The following is a 27556-nucleotide window of genomic DNA, read 5'->3' as shown; positions in this document are numbered from 1 at the left end:
ATTTTTTCAAAAATAGCAGACCTACAAGCTCATAGAGTGGCGCGCTATGAGCTTGTAGATCTGCTATTTTTCAATAGCTAAAGCATAACGTAATGCTAACACCAAAAGGGATTAAAAGTTCATAGACTTGTTTGCCACATGACCTTATTTATGAAAGCCAGACGTTGGAGGGGATAGCGGCCCTAAAAGAACATGATGAACATGTATGATGATGATGATGAGGTCACCCACCTGTACGTCATTTGCAATTGTCTTTTGATGTACGGAAGATTATTAGTCATACAAGGTCCATAGACTTGGCCACACGCATGACATCATGGGCAGAACACACACAAGCTCCTGGTGCCCCTCAAAAAAGGTGTTCATTTATTTGCCACCAATATTACAATATTACAAATTGTAATATTACAATATTAACGCTTAACTTAGCCCAATGACCTTAGCCGATGTTGCTTCAGCCCATTCTGCTCATACATCATCACATTCCGTGCTCAGCCAATCAAATGAACACATAACGTTCTATTGACACACAGACACAAAAAAGCTGTGCGTAGCGTAGCCCCTCAGAAATTCTTGAACATCTTGAAAAGTCATGACAATCTGAATCTGCAGAATCTTTTGTTTTTTCTGGAAGTACTATAATCCCCCCCCCCCCTCTAAAGAAGAGGGGAATGCTGTTGTCCCACATGGTGGTATTATTATGGTATAGTATAGCAGTTGTGTAGATTTAGCAGATGTTTGAGGTGTTTCACGTACATTTTATACCAATAAAACCCTCCGACTGCAGCCAATTCTAGGCTCCAGTTGTAGCACACCATGCCATAGTAAACGTCAGACAGAGACCATAGAATGGATGCCAAACAGCTGCATATTATTGGCTGAGGCCATCATTTCTACCAGTGGATATTAATGTATAGATCTATACTGTATAGATCTGTATGTATAGATCTATACTCTGCTGTCCAACAACACCAAGGGTTTCTCTTTGCTTTGACCCCCTTGAAGTCACCTTGAAGGACAACTTCACCACTTTTCAACCTATCTTCATTTAATCTTCATGTCCTCACTAATAATCATGAAAAAATTGAATGCATTTTTTTTTTCTAGGAGGGCTGTGGGCAGTTCAGAAACCGTCTTCCAGTGACATCACCGATGGGGAATACAAGCCAATAGAAACTGCAGGCTTTCTAGTCCTGACATTTTTGTAAAAACAATCTTGTTTAAAAAAAGATCTGTCTAATGATGATGTCACTGGAAGACTGTTTCTAAACTGCCCACAGCCCTCCTATGAGACTTTTTTCAGTTTTTTCATGATTATTAGTGAGGACCTATTACATGAAGATAGGTTGAAAAGTGGTGAAGTGGTCCTTTAAGCCTCTGGGGAAATGAGCCGTTTTGGTTTAATTATCTAGTATAATTACAATATCTTGACACGCATATACTGATCATTCAAACTGTATACGGTCAAAATGGAAAGAACTGTGTTTTATTGCATCGGGCTCAGAGGGAAACAAAAAATCAGAAACTAAATCTAATAACAGACTAACAGAATATTTGACTTGAGAAGGAAGGGGGGATACTTGGTTGTGGATGGGTGGGTGTTCATGGCTGGTCAGTCAGTGGTCATTTATAAATAGTTGGCGCTTTGCTCTGTGGTGTTTATGTTTTTGCCTCCAGAATCTTGCAGTACAGGAACTGTAGTAGGCTTTAACCCATTCTGAACGGGAACCCATTTTGGTGTTAGCATTATGTTATGCTTTAGCTATTGAAAAATAGCAGATCTACAAGCTCGTAGCGCGCCACCGAGTGGCGCGCTACGAGCTTGTAGGTCTGCTATTTTTGAAAAATTGAAGAACAACTGACATTTTTAGAATCTGATCTCAGGTCAGAATGGGTTAATCAGACCAGTGTGTGTCCACAGTGGAAACCTTGTATGAATCTGATCTCAGGTCAGAATGGGTTAATGGCTTTAGCCGAGCACTGACATGTTGAGAGGTATGTTTTGCAGACAGCAGGTGCTTTACTCATCAACGCGAACCGGGGCAGAACTGGGACTAAAAATGTAAACACATGAAGACAGAGAAAGAGGGAGTGGCCTGATTTGCTGCGTGTGGGTTAGTTGTTGAAAACATATGACCGGAAACCTAAAGACATTGAATTCACTTTTTGAATTCACTGGTTTAATACAGTAAGTGTCACTCAATGCAGTCCTGTCTGTCCCAGAGTTTAGATATACTCATGAAGCGATATCCAGTTGCCCAGATGCTGTTGTTTTAAAGGACCTATAACATAAAATTCAACTTTTGTGTTTTTGGGGCTCCCATATGTGTTTTCTATCCCCACAAAGAATCAATTTTGAACAATCAGGCTGTCATGTCAAACTGGGTGCTTTAATGGAAATTGCTCTCAGGATCAGTTCAAGTGATTTTGTCCTCATCGTGATGTCATCAATGTCACCCTACTTTGTATAATTCCTCCTGTTCTTCAGTCTTCAGTTCCACTTTTGCACATAGACAATATGATGTTAAATAATTAAAACAGTTTTAAAATGCATGTTATTTCTGCTTTAATAGGCTTATATTTGTCATTTCTCTCATGCCTTCGCAGAAACTGGCCCCCGGTGTGAACCAGTTTTGTCTGATTGTGTCATGTCTCTCATGCCGTTGCAGAAACTGGCCCCTGGTGTGAACCAGTTTGTCTGATTGTGTCATGTCTCTCATGCCGTTGCAGAAACTGGCCCCCGGTGTGAACCAGTTTGCCTGATTGTGTCATGTCTCTCATGCCGTTGCAGAAACTGGCCCCCGGTGTGAACCAGTTTGTCTGATTGTGTCATGTCTCTCATGCCGTTGCAGAAACTGGCCCCCGGTGTGAACCAGTTTGCCTACACCTGTGTCCAGGACCATCCCATCTGGACCAACCAACAGTTCTGGGAGGCCACGTTCTACAGCGAGGTGCAGAGCCAGATCCGAGCTCTGTATCTCACTGCTGCAGAGGAGAAAGTCAGCATCACGGCAAGGATCAAGGTAATTAACCCATTCTGACCTGAGATCAGATTCATACGAGGTTTCCACATGGACACACACTGGTCTGATTAACCCATTCTGACCTGAGATCAGATTAAAAAAAATGTCAGTTGTTCTTCGATTTTTCAAAAATAGCAGACCTACAAGCTCGTAGCGCGCCACTCGGTGGCGCGCTATGAGCTTGTAGATCTGCTATTTTTCAATAGCTAAAGCATAACATGATGCTAACACCAAAATGGGTTCCCGTCTAGAATGGGTTAAAGATTCAAGATTGCTTTATTTTGTCATTATTTCCAACTGTAGCAGCAGAAAAAAAAACGAAATTACGTTTCTCCTAGTTAAAAAAGACAAACACAGGCTCATACAATAATAAATTATCAGTGCAAGACAATAATAAGTATAAATAAGTCCTAAAAACTATACAGGGATCCATAAAAAAGATTAATAGAATAAAAACCATTAAAAAAAAACGGAACATGGATCACAGTTCATGTCCTAGTATCTGCCAGGGAGGCTAGAGTTCAGGAGCCTGATTGCCTGGGGAAAGAAGCTGCTCTGCATCCTTTCTGTCCTGGCACTGATGCTCCTGTACCGTTTCCCAGAGGGCATGAGGGAGATCAGGCTGTGAGAGGAGGAGGATGATCTCCTCTCCTGTGAGACCAGGCATCCTTAGTGATACCAGTTGTTCACAACGGGTCTCGCGAGACACGACGCGTACGTGAGCTTGTAGTTTGGCTATAGATATTTGTTAGATGTTATTTTTGCATGGCAAAGCAAAGCAAAGTTACTATATTTACCCAGGGTAACTGGACTATAAGCTCAAGAACTTGTTTACAGCCAGGCCCTGCTCATAGAACATTTTATGGTAGAGGTTCAATGCCTTGCTCAAGGGCACTTCAGCGGTGGTAATTTTAACGTGCCGGTCCGGGGATACGAACTATAGCGACCTTCCGATATCAAGACCGCTCCGTAAACTGTTCGGCCACGGCACCTTTCTGCAACAAAGTATAAAAGTGTTATAAAAATAAATGGGTTAGACTTTATTCATGTTGTCTTGTTGTTTCTCCTCCCATAGGACCATGCTCCATCTCTGCTCCCGGCCAGCGGAGGAGGAGGAGGAGGAGACGGAGGAGAGCACACGGCCATGGACCTGGCAGCAGAGCAGCTCCGGGCGTGGCCCGGCCTCAGCAAGGAGAAGCAGCTGGAGCTGGTGAAGAACGAGGAGAGCACGGTGTTCAGCCAGGCCATCCACTACGCCAGCCTCATGGTCTACCTGCTGGTCCCCCTGGACACCTCCAAGATACGGCTGCTCCGCAACGCCCCCGTCCACGACTGGGAGAGCGGCAGCAACAGCATCGTCACCAACAGGTCAGGATAATATGGGAGCATAATGCAACACGTGATGGGAATGTGTTACTGTACGGCAGCAGAGGTCCCCAAAGGTTTCTGCCCGCACCCCCTGTTTCCGTACAACTTATAAATCATTTTGACCAACGCAGGTTTAACCAGACAGTGGCCTTGTGGTTAGAGTGTCCGCCCTGAAACTGGGAGGTCGGGGGTCGATCCCCAGCCCGGGTCAGCGGGTCATACCAAAGACTGTAAAAATGGGACCCAATGCTTGCTTGGCACTCAGCATCAAAGGGTTGGATTGGGGGGTCAAATCTACTAATCAAATGATTCCCGAGCGCGGCACGGCTGCAGCTCACCGCTCCTTGGCTGCAGCTCACCGCTCCAAGAAATGAGTCAAATGCGTAGAACAAATTTCACTGCGGTAACGTGTGTGACAAATCGTATGACTTTGTTTTGTAAGGTTTGTAAGGATCACAGCATTTATCTGGAGAAAGCCTTAAGTCTCTTGATTTGGGAGTAATAAGGTGATGATGGGTGTGTGGGTGGATGTGGCATCGGTCACAGTGTACGCGATATGCTGCGATTATAGCCAAATGCAACACAGCTCTTCCTTCCATAATGCAGAAACCCACATCCGTTCTGTGGGTTTACGTTGTCCTACAACACTCTGGAGTAACGCTTACATTACTACTTCACTTTGGACGTTTAAAACCTTCCAAGGCTGTTGTCAACTTTCCGCTCGACAAGAGACCAAAGAAAATAGAAGTGAAAGTGATTTCGGCAAAATGAGCCAAACCTGGGCTTTTCTTTAACCCATTCTGAACGGGAACCCATTTTGGTGTTGGCATCATGTCATGCTTTAGCTATTGAAAAATAGCAGACCTACAAGCTCATAGCGCGCCACCGAGTGGCGCGCTACGAGCTTGTAGGTCTGCTATTTTTTTAAATCGAAGAGCGACTGACATTTTTAGAATCTGATCTCAGGTCAGAATGCGTTAAATCAGACCAGTGTGTGTCCAGTGGAAACCTCGTGTGAATCTGATCTCAGGTCAGAATGGGTTAAGAAACCGAGGTGGTGATTTGAAGCCAAAGGATTCATTTCTGGATTATCTGTGATTGTTGCTCCACGGTAGCACTAGCCAGTCACCGGTGGAAATATTATATTAGAGCTTATAAGAGAGCTTTGCAGAATATTCACAGCCAAATATGTTCATATGCCAAATTTCTAAATGTATTCCCAAATATTTTGTATAGTTAATTTTGTTTCTATATTTGTCGTAAGGAACTACAACTCATTGATTTCTACGCATATTATGTACAGTACTGTATGTTGTCTTGTATGAAACATACTGTGTGGCCAGTAGAACAGTGATTGATCCTGACATCTTGGGGCCAGTCTGCTGGCATTACTCGGGCATATTGTCACTGACAATGTGTTGAATTCATAAACTACACAGTGGAAAGGAGAGACACCCACACACCGCCACTTGCTAGGTTCAAAGAGCATTTATTTAAGAAGCAACGTTTCGCTCTTGCGACCTTCCTCAGCCTGAGGCCGTTAAAGCTTCCGCTAAAATAAATAGTCTGTTTCATTCTAGCGTTGGCTCTGCGTGCATAGTGTAGCGACGTAAGCCTTCTGAAGATTAGCCCACTTTGCGTAATAGTTCACATTCAGCTGGAGCAGGACCAATACGACACAAAGCTGTATATTATCCACAATTATTTCATGGCTACTTAACAATTACTCCATTAAGTTTAAGCTTTATTAGCTTACAAGTTTCCACTTCCATTGGTCTGTTATCAAGAAATAACAGACCGCAGAACGCTGGGATCGAGCGATCAGGAGGGAGCGTTCAGTAATACATCTTCACATCTCATCTCTGTCTACTCACAGCTTACTGAGACAATCAATCACCTACCAAGTCAAGTCACCTTTATTTATATTATATAGCACATTTAAAAACAACAGAAGTTGACCCAAAGTGCTTTCCATATAAAGAAATTATATCATGAAATACAAAATTAAAATAAACGTTTAGCAATACTTCATATAAGAAAAAATACAATATTACAACATTTAAAAAGCATGAAACAACAAAAAAGCCTACTGATTACAAAAAGGTTTAAAACATTCACAGGACTAGGAGCTGAAGGCAAATGGAGAAAAAGTGAGTTTTTAGGGAGGATTTAAAACTGTCGATGGTTGGGCTGGATTTGATGTGTAGTGGGAGAATATTCCAGAGTTTGGTGGCAATTACTGAGAAGGCCCGGTCGCCTTTGTTTTTTTGGGTCGTTAGGGGACAGCAAGGGGCAATTGGGAGGTTGACCTTTTTGAGCTATCAATCACCTTACTGAGACAACACTCCATGTGCCCATCAATCACCTGTCACCTATCAATCACTTATCAATCACCTCACTGCTCCCAATAGACTGATTCCTGTCTGTGTGACTGTGTGTGTTCTGCAGCATTGATGTGTGTGTGACTGTGTGTGTTCTGCAGCATTGATGCGTGTGTGACTGACTGTGTGTGTTCTGCAGCATTGATGTGTGTGTGACTGTGTGTGTTCTGCAGCATTGATGTGTGTGTGACTGTGTGTGTTCTGCAGCATTGATGTGTGTGTGACTGTGTGTGTTCTGCAGCATTGATGTGTGTGTGACTGTGTGTGTTCTGCAGCATTGATGTGTTTGTGACTGTGTGTGTTCTGCAGCATTGATGTGTGTGTGACTGACTGTGTGTGTTCTGCAGCATTGATGTGTGTGTGACTGTGTGTGTTCTGCAGCATTGTGACTGTGTGTGTTCTGCAGCATTGTGACTGTGTGTGTTCTGCAGCATTGATGTGTGTGTGACTGTGTGTGTTCTGCAGCATTGTGACTGTGTGTGTTCTGCAGCATTGTGACTGTGTGTGTTCTGCAGCATTGTGACTGTGTGTGTTCTGCAGCATTGATGTGTGTGTGACTGACTGTGTGTGTTCTGCAGCATTGTGTCTGTGTGACTGTGTGTGTTCTGCAGCATTGATGTGTGTGTGACTGTGTGTGTTCTGCAGCATTGATGTGTGTGTGACTGACTGTGTGTGTTCTGCAGCATTGTGACTGTGTGTGTGACTGTGTGTGTTCTGCAGCATTGTGACTGTGTGTGTGACTGTGTGTGTTCTGCAGCATTGATGTGTGTGTGACTGTGTGTGTTCTGCAGCATTGTGACTGTGTGTGTGACTGTGTGTGTTCTGCAGCATTGTGACTGTGTGTGTGACTGTGTGTGTTCTGCAGCATTGATGTGTGTGTGACTGTGTGTGTTCTGCAGCATTGATGTGTGTGTGACTGTGTGTGTTCTGCAGCATTGTGACTGTGTGTGTGACTGTGTGTGTTCTGCAGCATTGATGTGTGTGTGACTGTGTGTGTTCTGCAGCATTGCGGGCAGTGTAGCAGAGAGCTTTGACACAGAGAGCGGCTTCGAGGACTCTGAGACCAGCGATGTGGCCAACTCTGTGGTCCGGTTCATCGCTCGCTTCATCGACAAGGTGTGCACTGAGAGCGGCGTGACCCAGGACCACATCAAGAGTCTCCACAGCATGATCCCAGGTACTGTACTACTCTTACTGTAATGATCCCAGGTACTGTAGTACTCTTACTGTAATGATCCCAGGTACTGTAGTACTCTTACTGTAGGTACTGTAGTACTCTCTTACTGTAGGTACAGTAGTACTCTTACTGTAGCACAAGCTGTGCCCTGAATTCATTCCTCAGCTGATGACGTCACACTCTGTCGCTGTCCTATTTCTCTCAGCTATGCGACACACAATATAACGCTTTTCACCTCAAACTCCGTCCAAATGAAGCTCATACTAAATTGGATATGTCTTATTTCTAATCTAAGCACATATTATAGCACAGACCCCTGAGCTGATACTGTAGTGTAGGGTAACTCCTGACATGGGAGCTACCCTTTGAAATCTGTAAATATAATATATGCTGTGGTTTATTCAAATCATGACAATAAACACATTTTTTTGGGGCCGAACAAATAATCATAAAAGAAGAACAACAGGGAAGGGTACAACACTTTATAGTTCAAGTTTTTTCCTTCTTTCTAATTATTTGTTGGGCCCAAAACGATGCTGGATGTGTATGAATGTAACACTGTATGAATGTATGTATGACTGTATGATGTGTATGAATGTAACACTGTGGTAAATCTCTGTCAACCCACAGGCATCGTGGCGATGCAGATGGAGACGTTGGAGGCCGTGCACCGGGAGAGCAGGAGGCTGCCTCCAATCCAGAAGGTGAGCAGACTATAGTGCCATGAGGGTGATTCATACTATACTGCGTGCAAGTGGTCTAAAACGGCACAAACTGGTCTAAAATCTGTGGTTTGTGGTTACTGGTTGTTGGTACAAATAATGGTGGCAGCGGGAATCGAACCCCCGGATGAGGTGTGGATTGGGGGTCTTAATGGCTAGCGAGACACGCTGCCGGAGTGGGGTTTTCTAGCTGTTTTAGAATGTGAGAATGCCCCGCCACGTCCCCCACTCCTCTGCGCCCCGCGGCCCCCTTAGTGTTTCTTTACTAGTAGTAGGGCCAATCAGAGGCAGGTGTGGGCGGGTCTTTGCGTAAGATAGTTGCTGTGTGGAAACAAGTGTCACACACTGAATATTGCTTATCTACAAGCTCACAGCGCATTGCGCCGTGAGCTATAGAGATAAATCGGCAACCAAGTATAAATCAAGACTTTATTAGACTGGGCTTTGAGTTGCAATTACACATACACGCGCAATTCAGCGAATAATATGTCTAATCTGTTTGTCTAAAACGCATCAATAGTTTGAAAGTGTATATTATATCGGGTTTAAAGCAACATGGTGTTTCTGTGATGGGTTTTATCTGGCATGTTACAGTGTACCTCTTATGCAAGGAGCTCCTGTTATCCAGTCATGTACTTTTTTTCATTAATACAATGAGGTGTCAATAAACATGGAAGGAAGAGAGGAATCGAAGCTTCCAAATCGGTCAAACACAGATTAAAAATACTTAACGGCTTCCGCGGCACAGGAGAATTCGCAGCGGTTTCCGTTGTATGTTATAGCTCTCAGAATCAGAATCACTCAAACGATCAGAATCACTCAAACGCCGCAGAGACGACGTTTCCGAAGGTATTCATGTTTATTTATGTTTGTGTACCAGGTAGCAGGTTAGCGATGGAACAGGACCCATTGGTATGAAGTCTTAAACATCAGAAACTTCACTACCATTGGGTTCTGACTCGCGGGGCTAACACGCACCATGCCCGTACTGCCGTGGGAGCATCCTGGGAGTGATGGTGAGCGGTCTGTCCTGGCCCTTGGTCTTGGGCTGCTGTATGAAGGCTTAACTTTAGACTGTCCTGGCCTGCTGTATGAAGGCTTAACTTTAGACTGTTCTGGCCTGCTATATGAAGGCTTAACTTTAGACTTTTCTGGCCTGCTATATGAAGGCTTAACTTTAGACTGTTCTGGCCTGCTGTATGAAGGCTAACTTTAGACGTGGGGCGTAAGCTTCGTTGGTGTGCTGCTGGTAGCATGTTGACTCCTGTGGTGTGTAGACAACATGCTGCTGGCTGCAAGTAGCATGTTGACTGCTCTGGTGTGTAGACAACATGCTGCTGGCTGTAAGTAGCATGTTGACTGCTCTGGTGTGTAGACAACATGCTGCTGGCTGTAAGTAGCATGTTGACTGCTCTGGTGTGTAGACAACATGCTGCTGGCTGTAAGTAGCATGTTGACTGCTCTGGTGTGTAGACAACATGCTGCTGGCTGCAAGTAGCATGTTGACTGCTGTGGTGTGTAGACAACATTGCCTCTGGCCATAGAACTGGGTGATGGTAATAATTATGATAATGAATGATATCATAATTATAGTAATGATACTTGTGGGCAATTGGTTCTCTGCAATGAACCCATTCTAACCATTCGGAGCAGTGGGCAGCGCCAGGGCATAGGTCTGGTCAGCACACTGGCCGGAGTATCTTCTTAACATGAAGAAACCAGAGCACATGAAGGGATGTGAACATAGGGAGAACATGCAAACTCCTCCTTGCTGTGAGGCAGTGTTAACGTGAACATGGGGAGAACATGTAAACTCCTTCTCGCTGTGAGGCAGTGTTAACGTGCAAGGCAACGTTAGCAGCTGTGTGTGAACACATGTATTGTAACACATGGCTGTGTGACACACAGAGACCCTGCAGCTGGAAGCTGTGTTACTGTTGAGGTGATGTGGGACTTCCTCTGTCCTGGTCCCCAATCTGTCCCACACGGGACACATTCAAGGCCAGATCCAAATCTTATTATCTTCTGGCCAAGCCTCGGCGCTCCCAGACAGACGCTCACTGTGCTGAGGAATGTTGGGACTGATCTAGCATGTCTCCAGGTTTCTGTTTGTAATGACGATGCAACTGAATATCGCTCTACTGACTGAGATTGCACAGAACACAGGCTTCCATCTTTTCTTAACCCATTCTGAACGGGAACCCATTTTGGTGTTAGCATCATGTTATGCTTTAGCTATTTAAAAATAGCAGATCTACAAGCTCGTAGCGCGCCACCGAGTGGCGCGCTACGAGCTTGTAGGTCTGCTATTTTTGAAAAATCGAAGAGCGACTGACCTTTTTAGAATCTGATCTCAGGTCAGAATGGGTTAATCAGACCAGTGTGTGTCCAGTGGAAACCTCGTATGAATCTGATCTCAGGTCAGAATGGGTTAACATACTGTACATGTGTGCATTGATTAGTTTAGAGGCTCTACGCATGTAACCCTGGAATTCTTATTTTGGGAAGACCTCCCGTGAGCCTGTACATCGGCAAATAAGTAATTATTTATTTAAAAAGTATTATACAGTAGGGTTATTATTATGGGGTTAACTTCCATTGCTGCAAAAATATACAGGAAAAAAAGAAGAAAAAACAACTTCTGTCTGAGAATTTATACCGTATGTATTTATATACTGTACATATGTGACACAATCAAGGAATGCTGAGCTGAATTCTTTGTAAATGTGATGAAAGCAAATGTTCTGGGAATTCGTTGGCTAATTCTACAGATATATATAGATACACAGGAGGAAGTTCCCGTCTGTTGCAATACTTAGGAAACCAATGATTGACCAATTTATGATAAATTAGAATGATGGACAGATCAGTTTTTACACAAATCCCGAATCACAGTCTTGATGATTGATTGCATGATTTCTTGCTTTGTCTTGGCAAGTCAGCAGTTGTGTCTGTCTGTCTGTGTATCTGTCTGTCTGTCTGTCTGTCTGTCTGTCTGTCTGTCTGTCTGTCTGTCTGTCTGTCTGTCTGTCTGTCTGTCTGTCTGTCTGTCTGTCTGTCTGTCTGTCTGTCTGTGTGTGTGTGTCTGTGTTGGTCATGTGCAGGTTCAGTTTCCACTAGATGTTGTGCAGTATATAATGGGTTAATAATATTGATTCCTGGGGGGTAGAAACCATGCTCTTGCCCATCAGCGTTTTTTTAAACAACAAAATTAACAGAATTTAACGTGATGCTTCTGAATAAGACCATATTGTGCAGGTTATTTCTTCCTGAATTAGTCCATATTATTATAAGATGAAAGTGATTGAGGATGAGTATTTTGACTGCTGGGCAAACATACTCAGAAATGCCAAGATGTCCATTTGGGTTCAGACAACTTGTGATGAGCATCTACCACCATGCTGTACTGTATGTGGGCGACTGTGGCTCAGGAGGTATAGAGCAGGTCGTCCAAAGATCCATGGGTCGGCGGTTCGAATCCCGGCTCCTCCTCCTGTCCACATGTCGAAGTGTCCTTGAGCAAGACACTGAACCCCTAATTGCTCCCGATGTGCTGGTTGGTGCCTTGCATGGTCTCCGCTGCCATCGGTGTGTGAATGTGTGTGTGAATGGGTGAATGTGATGCACAATCTATGTAAAGCGCCTTGGATAAAGGCGCTATATAAATGCACCATCTACCACCATACTGTGCTGTTACTGTATGTCATGTTCTGCTCCAAATGTATTGATGAGATTCTCCTCTTCTCTCCACCGACAGCCTAAGATCCTGCGTCCGGCGCTGCTGCCGGGGGAGGAGTTTGTGTCCGAGTTCCTGCGGGTGGTTTTAGACGCCGACGGCCGGGAGGAAGCCACCGGGGGCCTGCTGGGGGGGCCACACATCCTGCCAGCAGAGGGCGCCCTCTTTCTCACCACGTACCGGATCATCTTCAAAGGCACCCCTCATGATCCACTAGGTCAGTGGTGGTCCAACCTTTTGGTTGGTATTTGGCCGCAGGCCCTCATCTGAAAATATTTTGACACGGGGAAACCTATACAAGTTAAAAGAAATCACACCCGTGTGAACTGAGTGCTGCTGAGTCGTAAATGAATGCGAGGTATTGTGAGCTTGTAGATCGGCAATATTCAAATAGCTGTTGTATTGTTGTGTTGAAGTGGTTAAACTGAAAGTGGAGGACCAGAGCACTAGGTCAGTGGTCCCCAAACTTTCATGTCAAGGACCCATTAGGGGCAGCGGTGGCCGAACGGTTTGCGGAGCGGTCTTGATATCGGTAGGTCGCTATAGTTCGTATCCCCGGACCGGCACGTTAAAATTACCACCGCTGAAGTGCCCTTGGACAAGGCATTGAACCTCTACCATGAAATGTTCTATGAGCAGGGCCTGGCTGTAAACAAGTCCTTGGTTTAGTCCACTTCCCTGGGTAAACAAAGAACTTTGCTTTGCTTAGCTTACCCCCAAATTGATAAAGGAGAGAGGAGATCCACACATCATACCTGACGAATATGTCAGGCCCAAACGTTGTGTTTCTGTTGTCCGCTCTGTTGTCAATAAATTATTTTTGGAGCTTTTATAACGTTGTGAGGATCTCCTTTCTCAGTGTTTCTTTGGATCCTGCACCCGTTTCAATTTGTGGATGTGTGTGCACCTCTTGACCAAGGACCCCCAAATTGACACTAATTGGCCCACAGACCCCCATTTGAAGAGATATGCCAGGGACCCCCATAAGAGGAGATTTGTACGGCTCTAGCAGTGATTCTCAACCCGTTTAATTTCGAGGACCCCCCAGTTTGACATGCATTAGTCTACGGACCCCCATTTAATGGCATTTATATCTCTGAGATCCCAATTTAAATTGTAAAATCAATGTTAATTTAACATTTTGGTTCCATTTGTACACTCTCAGAGTTACAGAACCATAAAGGGTCCATTTGGTTCCAAACTATCATTTAGCTGGGGGACCCCCTGGAACTCCCTCAAGGACCCCTGGGGGTTCCCGGAACCCCCTGGAACTCCCTCAAGGACCCCTGGGGGTCCCCAGAACCCCCTGGAAGTCCCTCAAGGACCCCTGGGGGTCCCCAGAACCCCCTGGAACTCCCTCAAGGACCCCTGGGGGTCCTCGGACCCCACTTTGAGAACCAGAGCACTAGGTGATTCTCTCTCCCCAGACTGTCTTTAAAGCACAGACCACCGTACACTGTTAATGCAAATAAAGATTCCAACGTGTGGTTATACGGAGTGTTTCCAGTCCTTTGTGGTTTCCAGAGTCTATTCTTTCCTTGTGTGTCTAAATAGTGGGAGAACAAGTTGTGATCCGAGCCTTCCCGGTGTCGGCCCAGACCAAGGAGAAGAAGATCAGCCTCCAGAACCAGCTGCAGCAGAACATGCAAGAAGGCCTGCAGCTTCGCTCTGCAACCTTCCAGGTAAACCTCTAGAAGGCCTGCAGCTTCGCTCTGCAACCTTCCAGGTAAACCTCTAGAAGGCCTGCAGCTTCGCTCCGCAACCTTCCAGGTAAACCTCTAGAAGGCCTGCAGCTTCGCTCCGCAACCTTCCAGGTAAACCTCTAGAAGGCCTGCAGCTTCGCTCCGCAACCTTCCAGGTAAACCTCTAGAAGGCCTGCAGCTTCGCTCCGCAACCTTCCAGGTAAACCTCTAGAAGGCCTGCAGCTTCGCTCCGCAACCTTCCAGGTAAACCTCTAGAAGGCCTGCAGCTTCGCTCTGCAACCTTCCAGGTAAACCTCCAGAAGGCCTGCAGCTTCGCTCTGCAACCTTCCAGGTAAACCTCTAGAAGGCCTGCAGCTTCGCTCTGCAACCTTCCAGGTAAACCTCTAGAAGGCCTGCAGCTTCGCTCTGCAACCTTCCAGGTAAACCTCAGTCCGTTCTCTTGCTGATCTGCCATTTAACCCATTCTGACCTGAGATCAGATTCACACGAGGTTTCCACTGGACACACACTGGTCTGATGAACCCCATTCTGACCCGAGATCAGATTCTAAAAATCTCAGTCGTTCTTCGATTTTTCAAAAATAGCAGACCTACAAGCTTGTAGATCTGCTATTTTTCAATAGCTAAAGCATAACGTGATGCCAACACCAAAATGGGTTCCCGTTCAGAATGGGTTAAAAAGGTCTCATTTAGTCACTAACTTATACAAAGCACAAGCAGCGAAATGGTGTTGCGAAATTTAACCGCGAGACCAATTGTGCAACATTCTGAATCCAGCTTTAGACGATGGAACGGAAAATGGCCACGGGTAGCTAAAGATGTGCAATACGTACTGGAGGTAGGTGTGGTGCTCCATCTCAACAACCCACCGGCCACCTCTTGGTCTAGCAACCTTTAATAAGGGGGATATACTGTACACCCTTGTTGCTCAGCTGATACCGACATAGCCTTAGATTAAGATATTTTTTGTCAAATATGTTTTTATTGAACAGATTATAAATTATTACAAACATTATGATATGAAATACTTTTTTTATGAAACAAAATGAAAGAAAAAAATGAAGACAAAAAAGACAAAGAAATCCCTTAAAGGTCCGCTGACATGCCCCGAAATTAATATGGGTGGTACAGCACATCACGTGGTCTGACTGAAAACAGTTTGAAACAGTTTGAAACGGGGCTACGGCGCTAGCAACAAGTGGCTATAGGTCAGGCTAGCGTTTTTGACGGTACATTTAGCGTCATATTGGCTATAAATGTAATTGAAAAAAATTATTTTTTCGCCAGAAATGCTTAGTTTGAATGCAATTGAGGTTGGCGTGGGGTTTTTTAGGGGAACTGCAGCACAAGCGCAAATTTTGGACTGGAGTCCCATGTTCCCCCGGTCGCCAACACCCCTGTCTGCCCGCTCTGAGACCTCTCGGCCCCGCAGCGCGACAGTCGCGACTACGGACGGTCTGCTGTTGTCTGGCCGCTGTGAGAGCAGCGCGACTACTGTTCTTTTCCCCTCTCAGCCGCAGGCTGACATGTACACCCTCGCTCTCACTCTGTAATACCGTAGTTAGTTACCACAACATTGTTCAAGTGAACTATAGTGTGTTTATGTTTGTATTCATTGTAATAATAAATATCGCTATGCCGAGGCATAGTCTTGCGGACGAGATCATGAGCCTCTACGGGGGACTGGGCATGTGTGTACACACACAGCATAGCAACTTATGCTACTATTTTGGTGTCACATTTAGCTTGAATACTGGGTGAAAGTCTCATTCAAAAAATTAATTTTTCGCAACATTGTTCAGGTGAACTGTGTGTTTATGCTTGTTCATTGTAATAATCAATATCGCTATGATTATTTTATTTATCGCCGCGTCGCTCCGCATGACAACATACAGTCTAGCCCGTCTCAGATGCAGGCTGCACACACACGGACGGACGGACGTATAGTCTCTGGTCAGGTCCCCGCATTGAACTGGGCATGTGTGTACGCACACACACACACACACACACACACGCAATGGCACGGAATCTGCCTCGGGCGTCTGTAGCTCTCTTCCCCGCTGTCATGCACTATAGCCGTGTGTGTGTGTGCGTACACACATGCCCAGTTCAATGCGGGGACCTGACCAGAGACTATACGTCCGTCCGTCCGTCCGTGTGTGTGCAGCCTGCATCTGAGACGGGCTAGACTGTATGTTGTCATGCGGAGCGACGCGGCGATAAATAAAATAATCATAGCGATATTGATTATTACAATGAACAAGCATAAACACACAGTTCACCTGAACAATGTTGCGAAAAATTAATTTTTTGAATGAGACTTTCACCCAGTATTCAAGCTAAATGTGACACCAAAATAGTAGCATAAGTTGCTATGCTACCACGGCCACCAAGCCCGGCGAGCCCGCATAGAAGTCGTTGGGGAAAGCTTTCGCCAGTCTGACGTCAGAATCATGATAGCATTGTTTGATAGCAGTTATTAGCTCCCGAGGGGCGTGTCAGTTCTCCTTTAACCCTCTCCCACCCATACTGCTCAGTGACACTGCATACTATATAATAAGATGATAGAAAGCTCATGGAAAACATGAAAGAAAGAAAATGGCGTACAGTCAACCATATCAATGGTATCCTGTCTATTTTTATTTTTTTTATATATTTTTTATCCCACGATTTTGTAACCCATTTTTCACCCCTGTGTCAATCATCTACTGTGATCCTGGGCTCTACACACCCTCCGCCAACCTGGGGAGAGCAACGGACTTAACTCATGCTTCCTTCATGCTTGAGTGTCCAAGTTGCTCCTTTACACCTGACAGGGGGGAGTTTCCCTGGTTGGACGTAGCGCGTGGAAGGAACACGTTATTCCAACCAGTTCCTTTCCCCTCCATCAGGCGCCCCGGCTGGCCAGGTGGAGGCAGTTTAGAGACCAGGATTACTGCATGTTTTTGTGAGGGTACCTACCCTAGGGGACACGGGGAGAACATGCAAACTCCACACAGAAAGGTATCCTGTCTATTAATCGTTTCTACTCAGGTAATGGACAAGGGGCAGCCCAAACCTTATCAAACTGTCTCTCCCTGTTTCTCAGGAAATACCTTATTCTCTCAAGATGAAGTGTACTAGTCAATGTTGATATTTTCAATCAGTTTGATTCCAACTATTCTCAAATTGCCTGGTCCTCGCTGGCCATGATTCACATTGGCCTTGATTCTTCAGTACCCCGAGTACACTTCATTCAACTGTATTCATCCATCCGTATCCGAGTACACTTCATTCAACTGTATTCATCCATCCGTATCCGAGTACACTTCATTCAACTGTATTCATCCATCCGTATCCGAGTACACTTCATTCAACTGTATTCATCCATCCGTATCCGAGTACACTTCATTCAACTGTATTCATCCATCCGTATCCGAGTACACTTCATTCAACTGTATTCATCCATCCGTATCCGAGTACACTTCAATCTCTCCCGAGACTACCTCCATGCGGTCCCATGAGGAACGTTCCGGTGATCCGCCCTGGGAGGAGCAGTATACGCAGCATTCACAATTTCACACTTGGGACCATAGTGTGAATCTGCCCTCAGAGACCATTTTTCCCTGGAATTTCACCAGTAAAACTCTTCCCTCTCCAAACATGTTAACTGCTGTAGCTCTCTGCAGGGTGCTTGTACCTTCTGTCGGCGGTAGTGGGGGCTCGTATAACGACAGTAAGCCACTTTGACCTACTTAGTTACTTCCGTTACAGTACTTACATACTTAACCCATTCTGAACTGAGATCAGATTCATACGAGGTTTCCACTGGTCTGACACACACTGGTCTGATGAACCCATTCTGACCTGAGATCAGATTCTAAAAACGTCAGTCGTTCTTCGATTTTTCAAAAAATAGCAGACCTACAAGCTAATAGCGCGCCACTCGGTGGCGCGCTATTAGCTTGTAGATCTGCTATTTTTCAATAGCTAAAGCATAACATGATGCCTACACCAAAACGGGTTCCCGTTCAGAATGGGTTAACTTACTTTCGGATAATGACAAGGTGATTCTAGATCTATTGACGATCTCCCTCTGCTCAGAACTGATTTAGCTACAGGTGTGTGTGATTCAGTGTGAGAGAATCAGGCCTGGGGCTATGGATCTTTTCCTAAATGGATATTTTCATCGTCCGTTTAAAATAAATAAAAATCCCTGCCCATACGACAAAGATATGTGTCCACACAGAAACGCATTGAACACAGGAGAAAATCACTGCAGTAGCAGGTTTCAATTATAGGCTATATTTGATTTTATATTTACACATGAGGTGCCAAATACCTCATGTGTAATGAGAGAGAGGGGGGAGTTGCACCTCTCGGTTTACACGGGTGTGATTTTTTTTAAATATTTTAATAACACCCTCAGCTAACTTGCCGATATTGCTTAATTCTTACTTTTTCTTACTGGACGTGATCAGCAGTGGAAAGAGGAAGGTGCTGCATGGAGCAATCTGTGTTATTCTAAAACCGTTTTAATAAACATGGTTAGAGGTGATGGAGCAAACGGTGTTCAATATAGACTGTACAAGACAATACAAGATATTTTTATTGAGTCCTTTGTAATATCTTCACACTACCTGGCTACACAAAAGGAGAGAGTACTTCAAAGCAGCTATAACTGAGGAAACTGTCACAGATTGGACACAATGGAACAGTAAAATAATTTTGTCTGAACTTTTTCATTATTTGAACTTTTCTTCTTCTTTTTTTTTAAGATATATATTTTTTAGATTTTCTGCCTTCATTGATAGGTTGAAAGTAGACTGACAGAATATGGGGAGAGAGATGGTGGGGAAGACGTGCGGCAAATGCCGTCGGTATCGGGAGTCGAACCCGTGGCACGCCGTCAGGCTGGCTCAGCAGCCTTTGTGCCCAGACGGTTGAGCTAACTGCCCGGACCCATTATTTGAACTTTTTGATTGGCGCTAGCCCCCCCCTATGCCCAGCTTTGTGTGTTTGTGTGGCAGCTTCCTGCTGCCACTCCCTCTCAATCAGTGATCTCACCTGCTCTCACTCACACCTCAATCAGTGGCCAGCTGCCTGAGTGCCTGGTCCAATCAGTGGCCAGCTATATATACTGCCTGAGTGCCTGGTCCAATCAGTGGCCAGCTATATATACTGCCTGAGAGGCAGTCCAATCAGTGGCCAGCTATATATACTGCCTGAGAGGCAGTCCATGCAGTCATTGTTTGTCAGCAGCAGCAGCAGTAACAACTCCACCACCTGCCCTGGAGACTCAGGCCTTGGTTATGCGTCACTGAAGTGAGTTGTTTGTTCATGATTTGTATATTGCATTTTATTGGTTATTTGTGATACATTTAATCCTAATCTGTTTTCCTGAAACTATAGAGAATGTGTGTAATGCACATAGTCACTTTAGTATTAGTGATAGAAATACAGTAATCAGTAACTTATATTAGACAATATTGAATGTTTGTAATTCCCATTGTTTGTGTACTCCTCAGTGGTAGTACCCCCCCCCCTCCCCCTTGAGTCTAATTATTGTTTTAGGTACCTAATTGTCTGTCTATTGTTTATGCACTGTTGAATTGTATAATAATTATGTTTCTCTTGTCTTTTTAGTAAAAACTATAACCGTGAAGCCTCACCACCGCCTTGCTCAAATCAAATGCTTGCCTGTGCAAAGGAAAACAAAGGCTTAAACGGAACTCTCCTTGTCTGTATATTCTGACCGATGTACCGACTGTACCATGGTGATGTGAATAGTCCATCATGGGCCAGTCTCAACCTAAAGCTACCCTACACCCTGCCTGTACCATGGTGATGTGAATAGTCCATGGGCCAGTCTCAACCTAAACCTACCCTACACCCTGCCTGTACCATGGTGATGTGAATAGTCCATCATGGGCCAGTCTCAACCTAAAGCTACCCTACACCCTGCCTGTACCATGGTGATGTGAATAGTCCATGGGCCAGTCTCAACCTAAAGCTACCCTACACCCTGCCTGTACCATGGTGATGTGAATAGTCCATGGGCCAGTCTCAACCTAAACCTACCCTACACCCTGCCTGTACCATGGTGATGTGAATAGTCCATCATGGGCCAGTCTCAACCTAAAGCTACCCTACACCCTGCCTGTACCATGGTGATGTGAATAGTCCATGGGCCAGTCTCAACCTAAAGCTACCCTACACCCTGCCTGTACCATGGTGATGTGAATAGTCCATGGGCCAGTCTCAACCTAAACCTACCCTACACCCTGCCTGTACCATGGTGATGTGAATAGTCCATGGGCCAGTCTCAACCTAAACCTACCCTCTACACCCTGCCTGTACCATGGTGATGTGAATAGTCCATGGGCCAGTCTCAACCTAAACCTACCCTACACCCTGCCTGTACCATGGTGATGTGAATAGTCCATCATGGGCCAGTCTCAACCTAAACCTACCCTACACCCTGCCTGTACCATGGTGATGTGAATAGTCCATCATGGGCCAGTCTCAACCTAAACCTACCCTACACCCTGCCTGTACCATGGTGATGTGAATAGTCCATCATGGGCCAGTCTCAACCTAAACCTACCCTCTACACCCTGCCTGTACCATGGTGATGTGAATAGTCCATGGGCCAGTCTCAACCTAAAGCTACCCTACACCCTGCCTGTACCATGGTGATGTGAATAGTCCATGGGCCAGTCTCAACCTAAAGCTACCCTACACCCTGCCTGTACCATGGTGATGTGAATAGTCCATGGGCCAGTCTCAACCTAAACCTACCCTACACCCTGCCTGTACCATGGTGATGTGAATAGTCCATGGGCCAGTCTCAACCTAAACCTACCCTCTACACCCTGCCTGTACCATGGTGATGTGAATAGTCCATGGGCCAGTCTCAACCTAAACCTACCCTACACCCTGCCTGTACCATGGTGATGTGAATAGTCCATCATGGGCCAGTCTCAACCTAAACCTACCCTACACCCTGCCTGTACCATGGTGATGTGAATAGTCCATCATGGGCCAGTCTCAACCTAAACCTACCCTACACCCTGCCTGTACCATGGTGATGTGAATAGTCCATGGGCCAGTCTCAACCTAAACCTACCCTCTACACCCTGCCTGTACCATGGTGATGTGAATAGTCCATCATGAGCCAGTCTCAACCTAAACCTACCCTACACCCTGCCTGTACCATGGTGATGTGAATAGTCCACCATGGGCCAGTCTCAACCTAAACCTACCCTACACCCTGCCTGTACCATGGTGATGTGAATAGTCCATCATGGGCCAGTCTCAACCTAAACCTACCCTACACCCTGCCTGTACCATGGTGATGTAAATAGTCCATGGGCCAGTCTCAACCTAAATCTACCCTACACCCTGCCTGTACCATGGTGATGTGAATAGTCCATGGGCCAGTCTCAACCTAAACCTACCCTACACCCTGCCTGTACCATGGTGATGTAAATAGTCCATGGGCCAGTCTCAACCTAAACCTACCCTACACCCTGCCTGTACCATGGTGATGTGAATAGTCCATGGGCCAGTCTCAACCTAAACCTACCCTGCGCTTCAAACAAGAATTCCGGGAAGGAGTGCGGTGAGAGTTGTTCCTCCAAAGTTACAACAACAGATCATTCTCTTGAGTAGACGTGTAGTTCCACCCAAGGAGAAGGTCTAGCTTTGAAAAGCCCACTCAACAAGGGTTCCACAGAACTACTGAAGACTTCTTCTTTGCCAAGCTGTTGGGTCAAATACCTAGTCATACGTGAAGGTCTCCTTGGGTCAAATATGTAGTCATACGTGAAGGTCTCCTTGCCAACCAAGCTGTTGGGTCAAATATGTAGTCATACGTGAAGGTCTCCTTGCCAACCATCACCTGCATGGGCGGATTTTGGGGGGGGTACAGGGGGTGCACTGGCAAAAAAGAAAAAATATATTTTTTAATTTTTTTCTCCAAACTTAACTTATGGCTTCTGACTGTAGTTTGTAATCATCTCTCTTATCATGATATGATGACTCGCTGTACGGCTGTAGTGCATGTGTGTATGTGTGTGAGCTGCTGTACTACCTAAATAACTCATTTTTAGGGGTTAGGGCATTGTAAAAACGCTAAAATAATAAAATAAAGGTTAAAAAAAATCGCGCACGCGTCAAGTTCAAAGTCCGCCTATGATCACCTGTGACTCTCCAGGACCAATGTGAGACGGCTCTGCCAACCCTCGCTGGTTTCCTTGCGTATTAGAGGAAGACATTGCATAGACCGTTTAGACGCCCTAACTGGAACCAGTTGTATCTGCATTTGCCATGTTGTTAAACTGCAGTGGATCAGCTGTGGTTTAGTCTGCGAGTCACTCACACCTTCACCACAGATTGTTGTATAGCTGATGCATGAGACTTGTTTACTGATGCAAGCTCGCAACGCATTTCCAATGGGAGTCACATGGTTTGACACAACATTGTTGTTGTATGAGAGGGAGGAGGGGGGGGGGCAGTCAAAACACAGCCGAAAGCCTTACAACAAATGTTGTGTCAAACCATGTGACTTCCATTGGAAATGCATTGGGGCGGCCATGTCACTTGAAATTTTGCATGTTTGGGATGAAGACTTACTGTGTATATATATATTTTGTAATGTGCTTGTTGTACAGTAACCCACCTGGGCATTCAATACAAGACTGTTCCAAAAACGTTAAGTGTTCTGTATGATTTATTGAGTCCTTTGACATATTTTCTTCATACCACCTGGCTGCTACACAAAAGGAGACCTGGCACCCCAAAGCAGACCTGGCACCCCAAAGAAGCTAACTAGGAAACTGTTATTAGTTCAGGCTGATCTTGTCCTAATCCACTCCACAAAATGTCTAGCCCAGCCATTTCATTTCATGAATTTAGATGAGGCCAACGAATACACATTCCCCAAATTAATGTTTAAGTCATCGTGACACTTCTGCATCGGGCATAATTCAAGTTTGATTGTAAGGAATTTTAAACCAAGCATGTTTGTTTTTAATAGCCTTTCATAATGAATTACATGTTATGGTTCATTCCGACCCCTTTCAACTACAGGGATACAAATTACTGTGTTTTATGTGGTGGGCGTTTACTGAGTATACAATTGGAACCATAAGGCTCTTATTTGGTTCCATTTTGTACACTCTTGAGTTAATATTAACACTAATGATTTTACTGTGTATCTGGGCTGTATTATATGAACCTTTTGTAAAGAGAACCACAGCAGAGTCTGGAGGTCAGAGAAATGCAGGCTTAGGGGAAAGAGAGGGAATGCAGGGGCTGAGTCAGATGGATAGGGAATGAAGGAACGATTACCACCCACCCAGAGTCATACTGACAAGATGTACTGTGAGAAGCACACTGCTAATCCTCTTTCTACATTCTGTTTCAGAGACATAATCCATTCTACTTATTCATTGCATCCCTAACTGCATTTCTGCACATACGTCGTATACAATATTGTGTCTTAACGTTGCTTTCGGAAGTAGTCTTAATTGTGACTGAATTTCTGTTTCAGCTGTCCTCCATAGCTGGCCCCCGTAAAATCTGAATCCCCCTTTCCCCTCACTGTATATGTTCCTTTTCCCTTTTTCCTTCCTTTATGATGAATTCCTGTTCTGTTCTTTAGCTATATAGAAGTGTCTATTTGTACGTCTCTAAATGTTTTGATGAATTGAACATGGTGGACCCTGTTGTAAAATTAATTGGGTCGTCCACTCACAGTTAACAGTTTGTATTGAGTTTGTGCTTGAAATGTACTGTAATTCTGCAAACTGTTGATAAATATTTAAATCAATCAAAATCAAACAGTAACGCTGTGTCTCTTTTTGAAGCTGATAAAGGTGGCGTTCGATGAGGAGGTGAGCTCGGAGATGGTGGAGGTCTTCAGGAAACACCTCCAGCGGATCCGATACCCACAGTCCATCTTCAGCACGTTTGCATTCGCCGCAGGACAGACGGCCCCGCAGATCATCGTGCCCAAGCAGAAAGAGAGGAATACTGGCTTCAGGTTTGTTGTTTATCAGGAAAGAGATCTGGGGAAGTCTGCATGCTGTAATGCAACTCCCAGGCTACAACTTTAATTAGGACAACATTTAAACCCCACAAGGGTCTTCCTCAGGTCTGAGGAAACGTCCTTGCATTACAGTTTGCAGACTTCTCTCCTTCCTTCCTATTGTATGTTGTTGTCCAGCACTGTAAAAGGCAAGGCACACCTACAAAGTTTCCCTTATGTTTTTGAGACCACCGCTACCGTAGTCGAGTTTGGAAAAAAAAGGACGAAGAAAAGGCGCAACAGTTTTCTCAGTGGCACCACCTACAGGCGACCTGTGTGTAGGAGAGGGTACGGTGCCCGACAATGAAAAAGGAACAAACACGGCCTATGCGGCCTTCATCAGGCTATCTTTATAAAGATAGCCTGATGAAGGCCGCATAGGCCAAAATGTGGCCGTTTCCCTATTATTAAAAGCTGCATTTGAAGCCAGTGTGCGGGTGTTTGTTCCTATTTCGTTGTCCAGCACTGTCCATACCCTGAAGAAGGCATCATGCTTGCCGAAACGATGGCTTAATAAAGTTTATAGCATCGTGACTACGAGCTGTGCGGCCTCTTTTCCTTTCTTAGTCAAAGTTGTGCAGCACTGTAACATATTTGTTGGGTGTGCGACGTGCTCCATGAGTTCTGGACTAACTGCACTGAACAACATAATGACGTCCTGTTAAATAACCTGTACACATAATCGTACACTGATTCTTGGTTGCAAATCATATCCTGTCCTCTGGGCTCTTCCTGTTGCATTATGATTACTCAACAGTTAGTCTCTGTTTTTGGATGTGATGCGGAAAACGTGGTTGGTGAAATATGCTTCTGTCTGCTAACGTTATCCTCCTCACAGGACGCTGTCCAAGACCATCGTCAAGGGTGCCAAGAAGGCAGGGAAGATAACCATGGGCCGCAGCGGTCAGACCACGCTGAAGAAGACTGACCGAGGCAGCAGGATGACCTGGCATGATGACGATGACATTTCAAGTGAGCGCGGAAACATTTTTATACTACGTACAACAATATTTAACCCCTAAAATGTTTAAGTCATTCACAAACAAGCCGCCAGAGATTAATATCCAGGCTCTAATTGTCTCCTGCCGTGCTGTGAGGCACATTCGTCGGTTATGACTACTGGATTGATCCGTTCGAGTTTAAGTTACTGGTAATCTAAGAAATAGATTTTGGGTGTCCTGACCCTTTGTACAAAATAACTATGAAGTATCTTTTCATATCCAAATCTGGGTGAGAGTACGTGATACACGACGTCAAGGAGTTACACGCCTGTAACTCTGAGAGTGGGTCCATTTTTACACTCACAGAGTTAAATAAGGTCCCACACATCCAACTACGGGTCCTTGACATTCAAAAGGTTGACTTGCATGTCCTGAACGTGTTTGTTCTGTGTCCAGTATCTGACGACGGGGAGCCCCCGCTCAGCAGCACGTTGAGGGCCTCGTCGGAGAAGTCCACCATGGAGCAGCTGGTGGAGCGCGCCTGTTTCAGGGACTACCAGCGCCTGGGCCTGGGAACCATCACCGCCTCCTCCTCACGCTCCAAGACCGGGGAGCAGTTCAGGATCACTGCCGTGAACAGACTCTACTCCCTCTGTCGCAGGTACACACACACACACACACACACACACACACACACACACACACACACACACACACACACGCGCATTACATAAATATAATATATACATCCAGAACATAGACTGTAAAAGAAATATGGACAAAGCGTTCGCCGGGTCTGATATGGACGTAAGATGAAGCCTGTCAGTCCTTGTATTGTAAATCGCCATCTTTCTAGATCCGTTTGGGCCCAGCTGAGCCCATTGGCTGGCCCAGACAACGAGGCGGGACTTCCCCCCCTTCTTCTTCGTTGGTTTTTATTTTGACTCAACGGGGGGTGGCTCCCGTTCATAGACTGTAACGGTAGCCACGCCCCTCAGAACATACGCAACTTTATATAATTTTCCAAAAAGAATATTATGACATGAGAAATGAGACTTTAAACTAATGACTGGAAGCAGAAAGTATTCATGACCATGTTTATTATTAAGGTAATACAGTCTAGGTGAAGTTGGGCCCAAATACATGGACCTCTATGGGGATATGGGTTTTTTTTGGGCCCAATGACAGCGCCACAACAGATTTCCTTACAAAATATCTGTCTGACTGCCCCCCTTGTGAATTGTGCATGGCCATGCTCAGTCTCTACCTCACCATGTTATGCATAGTTTTAAAGTAAACATAACATAATACTCTATATCAGGGTTCCCCAATTAGCGTTCCCCAATTTATTTTCAGGGCAAGACCTCGACCTCGTGCCTCGTGCCGACTCGGCCCCCCAGCCTGGTGGTACCCTATAGTCCAAATAATTATGGCCCTTGAGGAAAACTAATTGGAGAACCCTGATATATATATATACTACTGTAACTTGCCATGAAAGAGACCTCCTCACGTATCTTTGAACAAAGAGAGCAATGTCTTTCTCTAAATATACATGCTGGAAGAAAGAAGAGAGAGAATAAATTAACCCATTCTGAACGGGAACCCATTTTGGTGTTTAGCATCATGTTATGCATTAGCTATTGAAAAATAGCAGATCTACAAGCTCATAGCGCGCCACCGAGTGGCGCGCTATGAGCTTGTAGGTCTGCTATTTTTGAAAAATCGAAGAACGACTGACATTTTTTAGAATCTGATCTCAGGTCAGAATGGGTTAATCAGACCAGTGTGTGTCGAGCGGAAACCTCGTATGAATCTGATCTCAGATCAGAATGGGTTAAGAAAAACAAGCGGATTGGAAGCTTTTAGAAACCTGAAGGGAATAAACATAAATCACCAAAGGTTGAATCACAGCCTTTGAATCTCTACTACATTCAAAATGGTCCAGCAGTTTTCCAACAACATTCCAACATTTTTCTGCGTTGTCTTTCTAAATATACTGTATATCCCATTTAATGGGATGATAATTTACTGTCTGCTGGATTAAGCAATAATGGACAGTGCCTAATTCTACTCTTTTTGTATATATTTAGTCTTTCCACCAGTCTGGTAGTAGATATTCCAAAAATGCCATGCGCACAAGGAATGCGCACACTTATGTGTGGACTTAGGTGGTATAACATTTACCCAGATCTCTATATACTGTATATTTGACTTCTTCCTCTCTCAGTTACCCAGGGCTGCTGGTGGTTCCTCAGGCGGTGCAGGACAGCAGCTTACTGTATATACTGTGTATATATACTGTATATTTGACTTCTTCCTCTCTCAGTTACCCAGGGCTGCTGGTGGTTCCTCAGGCAGTGCAGGACAGCAGCTTACTGTATATATACACTGCATATTTGACTTCTTCCTCTCTGTTACCCAGGGCTGCTGGTGG

The 27556-nt window shown here is 45.0% G+C and overlaps 1 protein-coding gene across 1 annotated transcript in view; it reads left to right on the top strand.

Moving 5' to 3' along the window:
• Positions 1-201: 201 nt before the first annotated feature.
• The window catches only part of sbf2 (SET binding factor 2), a gene marked incomplete at its 5' end in the record, with an annotated part of 64115 nt that continues 36760 nt past the window's right edge, over positions 202-27556 (top strand). Inside the window, 11 exons of the mRNA XM_080762484.1 lie at positions 202-233; positions 2670-2682; positions 2853-3023; positions 4099-4391; positions 7777-7949; positions 8580-8653; positions 12429-12624; positions 13962-14089; positions 23961-24136; positions 25020-25153; positions 25579-25783. Of these exons, the coding sequence (XP_080618610.1) occupies positions 202-233; positions 2670-2682; positions 2853-3023; positions 4099-4391; positions 7777-7949; positions 8580-8653; positions 12429-12624; positions 13962-14089; positions 23961-24136; positions 25020-25153; positions 25579-25783 (1595 nt within the window). The remainder of the gene's footprint in view (positions 234-2669; positions 2683-2852; positions 3024-4098; positions 4392-7776; positions 7950-8579; positions 8654-12428; positions 12625-13961; positions 14090-23960; positions 24137-25019; positions 25154-25578; positions 25784-27556) is intronic.

Source organism: Protomyctophum bolini, assembly GCF_963924005.1.
Source record: "Protomyctophum bolini genome assembly, chromosome: 1".
NCBI classification, from domain to species: Eukaryota; Metazoa; Chordata; class Actinopteri; order Myctophiformes; family Myctophidae; genus Protomyctophum; species Protomyctophum bolini.
Note: the sequence above shows the minus strand (reverse complement) of the source record. Positions and strands in the feature narration are given on the sequence as shown.